This window comes from Canis aureus, chromosome 9 (assembly GCF_053574225.1).
Source record: "Canis aureus isolate CA01 chromosome 9, VMU_Caureus_v.1.0, whole genome shotgun sequence".
NCBI lineage: Eukaryota > Metazoa > Chordata > Mammalia > Carnivora > Canidae > Canis > Canis aureus.
Window position 1 is genome coordinate 74,659,254 of NC_135619.1, and position 5,486 is coordinate 74,664,739.

General features: G+C 63.7%; 1 protein-coding gene across 1 annotated transcript; it reads right to left on the reverse strand.

Annotated features, from left to right (window-relative positions):
- Nucleotides 1-1,953: 1,953 nt before the first annotated feature.
- CKB (creatine kinase B) lies at nt 1,954-5,279 on the reverse strand. The gene is made up of 8 exons (XM_077910726.1): nt 5,121-5,279; nt 4,605-4,825; nt 4,249-4,403; nt 4,042-4,174; nt 3,639-3,810; nt 2,807-2,930; nt 2,422-2,611; nt 1,954-2,343 (listed from the first exon to the last, which is right to left on the reverse strand). The coding sequence occupies exons 2-8, from the start codon at nt 4,795-4,797 to the stop codon at nt 2,165-2,167; spliced, it is 1,146 nt and encodes a 381-aa protein (XP_077766852.1). The 5' UTR covers nt 4,798-4,825; nt 5,121-5,279; the 3' UTR covers nt 1,954-2,164.
- Between the last annotated feature and the right edge of the window lie 207 nt (nt 5,280-5,486).

Sequence of the window (5,486 nt, forward strand, 5' to 3'; positions counted from 1 at the left end):
TATATTGTGGTGTGATAGGGTGTCCTCAGACTTCCTGTGTTTGACTGATTTCAAGGAAAATTAAACTCCCCCTGTTTAAGGATCTCAGGAGTCCAGAGGAAAGGGAGAGGTTGTGGGGACTCTGGTCGGAGAGTCCATGGACTGGTAAGCAGAGGTACCCCCAGTGAGGGGAGAGCAGTTAGCCCCACCTTGTCCCAAAAAGAATAAAAGTGAGCAAAGAGAAAATTACAGGTTGAAAAAAAACGGTTTATAAAAGTTCTGGGCCTCTGGCGAGCACAACTGTTTGTCCAGCTTCCTGAGAGGGCCCAGGTTCTGGATGTGGCAGCACAGGCGAGGGTGGGGCTGGTGCTTTAATGCTCCAGGGGAGGTAAGCTTTTACTGCCAGGAAGAAGTTCTGAGCCACGCCCTGCCCACCAGGGCTTCTAGGGGATCATGTTGGGAGGCCTGCACAGGGTGATTGGAAGTTTTGGCTCATTATTTTACGTAACCATTAGTAGTTAAGGAAGTGCCCAATCTTAACGGTTGGACCATGTAGATACATTTTCTATAGGACGTTAAGTCCCTGCCTGACAGGACCCCGGGTACCTGTAGCCAGCTCAGGGTGGAATGGGAACAGTCACTTATCCCTGAAACTGTACAAGCAGGAGGGCCCTCGCCTGGAATGTCCATGTATGTGCAAGGGCCCCCTCACAGCCCTTTCTCCTCAAATTACCAGATCCTGCAGTCTACTCTGGGCTGGCCCGGTCCCCACTGACCGGAGACCCTGAAGCTAAGAAAAGGTGAGCCCTACCTGATGTATGCTCCAGGCCAGTCAGCCAAGGAGGGAGCCAAGTGCCAGCCCCAGACCCCAAGTGTGGGTTCAGAGACCCTATCCCTGCCAACCTTGCACACCAGGGGGCCTACTCCCTACTGTGACCATCCCACCCAGGTGTTCACACTCCCAGCTTCTGTGCCTAAGCCCTTCCCTGGCCTGAACAGTACCTGGGTGGGCTCCTCAAATGCACCCTGGCCACTAGGGCAGATGGTTAGGACGTACCTCCTGCAGCTTAGTACCGCCTGCAGCTTCTACTCCACTGCTGTCCCCCTAGCCTACTTGTCCTGGGCCCCCAGGGTGTGGGACAGGAAACCCCAATCTTCAGTAAGACTGCTGCCACCCAGGGATGCAGTAGGCACAGAGGCCATGCCGGCTTCTCTCTCCAGTTGCAGGGTAGCCTTGGGGGTGTTAGGGTGCTGGCCCAACGTGTGCAAAATTGAGGTGCCCCAGACCCAGGTGGGGGAGTGGGAGGACCGAGGTGGCCCTGGCCAGCAGGTGGCAGCACTGGCTGCAGAACTGCAGAGCTCGAGGACAAATCCTACCACTGGCTGGCTCAACAGGCCCATCTCTACTCCCCATGCCCTGGCCCAGCCCACCATGTGGAGGTCAACCGGGGACAGTAGCTGGGGAACAGAGACCAAGGAGCCCACACTCCTATCCAGGGCCCACCATGGAGGCCAAGGGGCTGGGGCACGCTGAGGGTCCTGGAGAGGCGGCTGCATGTTGGGAGGGACTCCCAACAGGGCCCCAGGGCTAGGAGGAAGGGAAGCTGAGGGGAGGAGGGGTGGCAGAGACCCTGACCAGAGGAGAAACAGGATTCAGGCATTTTTCTTTCCTGGGCTCCTCACCCTCCAACACCCCCTCCCCCCACCACTGCCCCAGCATATACTTCCCCCACTCGGCAGGATGGGGCTGAGCAAAGTGCCAGGCTTCACCCCACAGGCCGGAATGCCCCTAGTTGCTCAAGGTGGAGCTCCTCCTCCCTCTCCCTGTCCCTCCCCACCAGCCCATCCCAGGTCTGTAAGGGAGCCAAGTAGACAGGATGGCAAGGGAGGAGTTCATGGAACATACTGTCCCTTCTTACAGAAAGTGAAGCAGAAAGGGTAGACCTACAATTGGACACACTACTCGGAGACTGGTAGCAGGCCGAAACCCTAGTTTATTTCAGCATCAGCAACATCTTAGCCATCACAAAAATAAACTCTACCAAGGGCGACAGAAGTCTCTACAGCGAGGCTAAGGGCTCAGCCACCAAGTGGCGAACATCAGAGGGGTGCATGGCGGGCACTGCCCGGGCAATAAGTTAGGAAGCAGCGGGGCTGGTGGTGGTGGCAGGTGCGGGCTGGGGCCTCACTTCTGGGCAGGCACAAGGTCATCGATGGCCTGGCCCTGCTCCAGCCGCTGCTCCATCTCGATGAGCAGCTTCACGCCATCCACCACCATCTGTACCAGCTCCACCTCTGAAAAGCCCAGGCGGTCTGCGTTGGAGACATCAAAGACGCCACCCACCGCAGCTGTGTCCACACCACCTGGGGAGACAACCAGGTCAGCAAGGCGGGTGGGGGCCTGCTCCGGAGAGAAGACTGCCTACGGCCCGTCCCACTCACCTGTGCCTCGTTTCTGAAGCCGCAGCCGCTTGAGCACCTCCGGGAACTTCTCGTGCTTGCCCAGGTGGGGCAGCTTGATGTGCACACCTGCCCGCAGGCCTGTGCCCAGGTTGGATGGGCAGGTGAGGATGTAGCCCAGGTGAGGGTTCCACATGAATTCGTAATTCTTTGACTTGAAAAGTGTTTCAATCTGGAGGTTGACAAGAGAGGAGAGACCTGGTTGAGAGGCCCGCTGGGGGGGACCAGCTGGGACCCTTGGAGCCAGGGAAATTGGTGGGGACACCCACATCCCTGCCTGAGCTCTGGAGCTCTGGAGCTTGCCCTGCCCCCTCCCTGGCACCAAAGCCCACTTGTGCCAGCCCAGCTTGGGGCAGTCAGGCCTGACCTGGGTGAGGCCGTTGCAGAACCGAGTGAACACCTCCTTCATGTTGCCCCCTTTCTGCATGGAGATGACCCGCAGGTGGTCTTCCTCATTGATCCACACCAGGAAGGTCTTATTGTCATTGTGCCTGGGGGAGGGGCACAGTCAGGCCGCCTCCTAGGACTATGGTCTCAGGATACATCCAGAAAAAAGCTCTAGGGGGGCCTGAGACCCCAGAACTCTCCAACTCCCTGAGGTGCTCAGTCCAGCTGTACCCAGATACTTGGGCTGCTGCCAGGACCCCAGAGCCATCCACACTTTGGAGGTATGCAGGGAGGCCAGGACCTGAGCTGTGCCCCAGCCTGCCAGTCATTTGCGGTGTGACCCAGGTGTGGGGGAGGGGGCGGCGGCTCCAGTGAGGAGGTAAGGGGTAGGGAGACGCGTCATCTGGCGGCTGAAGCCGCCCTTCGCAGACCCTGGAGGCAGGAGGCTGTAAGCCTCCCGCCGTCCCCAACCCCCACTAGGAAGCGTCTGCGTCACCCAGCACCTGGCAGTCCCCGCGGGGAAGGGGATGAGAAAGGAGACGCAAAACAAGAAGCTCCAGCTCCCAAGAGGAGAGTGGAGGAGAGAAGCCGACGCCACCCGCCGCCCACTTCTAAGATCCCGCGAGGCCTCGGCCTCCACTAGTTGGAGTCCCTTCACGTACCTGCGCGGTCAAGGTCACCTACGAGGAGGCCCTGGAGGCACCAACCTGTCCCAGGAGCGCGGCCCCTCCCTCTTCCTCCTTGGCGGCGGCGTGGGGGAGGGCCAAAGGGAGGAGGGAAGGGGACCCGCGGGCGGGGAAGGGGGCACACACCAGATGCCGCGGGCGTCCGGCCAGTCGCGGGCCATGCCCGAGGCCAGGAGCAGGGGCGACACGGGCTTATCGAAGAGGAAGTGGTCGTCGATGAGCTGCTGCTGCTCCGCCTCGGTCATGCTCTTGAGCGCGTAGTACCGGCCGGCCAGGTCGCCGTCCAGGCTCGACAGAGCTGCAGAGGGGCACGCTCAGGAGGGCACACTCGAGCCCCTGCCCCCAGGGCCCCCCGGGTCTGTGGGAACCCGGCCCAGGCCGCCACAGACACGGGGCTGGGCCTCCGTCCCCCCGGGAAACCGGACCCGGCGCGCAGATAAGAGCGTGGCAGCGGAGGCTCGGGTGACTGCGGTGACTGATAAACAAGCCGGATGGGGGGTGGGGGGCAACCGGCCGGCCCGACCCCTACCTTCCACGGCGAGCTTCTCGATGGCACGGCGCTCCCCGCGGCTGCAGTGCGGGGGGAGGCAGAAGCCGCGGATGCTGCGACCCGTGCGCACCCGCGAGCTCAGCACATAGTTGGGGTCCAGGTCGTCGCCGCCCTGGGGGCGGGAGCGGAGGTGAGCGCCGGGAGAACCCTACCCAGCCCGCCCCGCTACCCGGGGCCGCTCCGCACCTGCAGGTTGTCGGGGTTGAGGTCGGTCTTGTGCTCGTCGCTGGGCTTGTAGCCGCCGTGCCGGTCCTCGATGATGGGGTCAAAGAGCTCCTTGAACACGTCATAGGACTCTTCGTCGCCTGCCACGCAGCCCACGGTCATGATGTAGGGGTGGCCTGGGGGAACACGGAATGGGGACAGTGATGTCACTTGCCAGGCCTAAGCGAGGCCCTCAGGACCCCGCAGCTCCGCGCGGGAAGGGGGCGCCGAAACCCTGGCCTGAGAGGGGTTCTGGGGTTAGCTCTGGATCCTAACCCCAAAGGCTGTCTTACGGATCAGGGGGCCGCACCCAGACCCCGGGCCCCGGGCGCGCGTACCCGGGTTGTCCACGCCGGTCTGGATGACGTCGTCCAGCGTGAAGCCGCTCGGCGTGCTCTTGGCGCGCAGCTCCGCGTAGAGCTCGGGGGTCAGCACCTTGGCCATGTGGTTGTTGTGGGCGCTGAGGTCGGGGAACTCATCCTCGGCCGGGAAACGGAGCTTCAGTGTGTTGTGGCTGTTGGAGAAGGGCATGGCGGCGGCGGCGGCGGCGGGCGGCAGGCTGCGGGGAGACTGGGGGGTCAGCCAGGACCCGGCGCGTCGGGCCCCCCGGGACCTGCGGGCCACCCAGGGCCTCGCCGCCCGGGCTCCTGGTCACCCTGGGACGCGGCCAAGGTCAGCAGGGGCCGCAGTGCGCGCGGGGCGCTCGCGCTCCGCCCAGGACCCCAACCCCAGGCCCAGCCAGCGCGCGCTCCAGGCGGCGAACCGTGGCGTGCAGGACTCCGCGGCCTACAAGGCCCTTCCCTGAGCAGCGCCCCCGCCCCCGAGCACAGGCGGCCTCGGGTGGCACCACTCACCGGGTGGCCGGGCGGGGAAGGGGCAGTCGGTCCGTCGGCAGCTCCGGGCGCGGCGCAGGCGAACAGCGGCGGCTCCGCGCTCCCGCGGCTCTTAAGGGGCGCGACGCGAGCCGCCCATTGGCCGCTATTTATATCCCATTCATTCCATTGGCCCGCGCTGCGGGGTGGTGCCGCCGCTTTGTCCGCCACCCGCGGCCCCCAACAACCCCCCCAAGGCCGCCCACCTCTGCTGTCCCCTCGCCCGGACCCCGCGCAGCCCGCCTTCCCCGTCCGGCGCCTGCCCAGGACCCCGCTGCCGAAACCTCAGGCCCTTGGACGTCCTGGAAATTCCCTCCCACGCTGCGTCCGGGCGGGAAACTGAGGCAG

Bases quoted from the DNA above. Each gene is read 5' to 3' on its own strand.
- CKB (XM_077910726.1), bottom strand. From the start codon at position 4,797: ATGCCCTTCTCCAACAGCCACAACACACTGAAGCTCCGTTTCCCGGCC. The intron at 4,404-4,604 runs GTACGCGCGCCC...GTGTTCCCCCAG, and splicing joins GACCGGCGTGGACAACCCGG to GCCACCCCTACATCATGACC. The intron at 2,344-2,421 runs GTGAGTGGGACG...TTGTCTCCCCAG, and splicing joins GCTTCAGAAACGAGGCACAG to GTGGTGTGGACACAGCTGCG.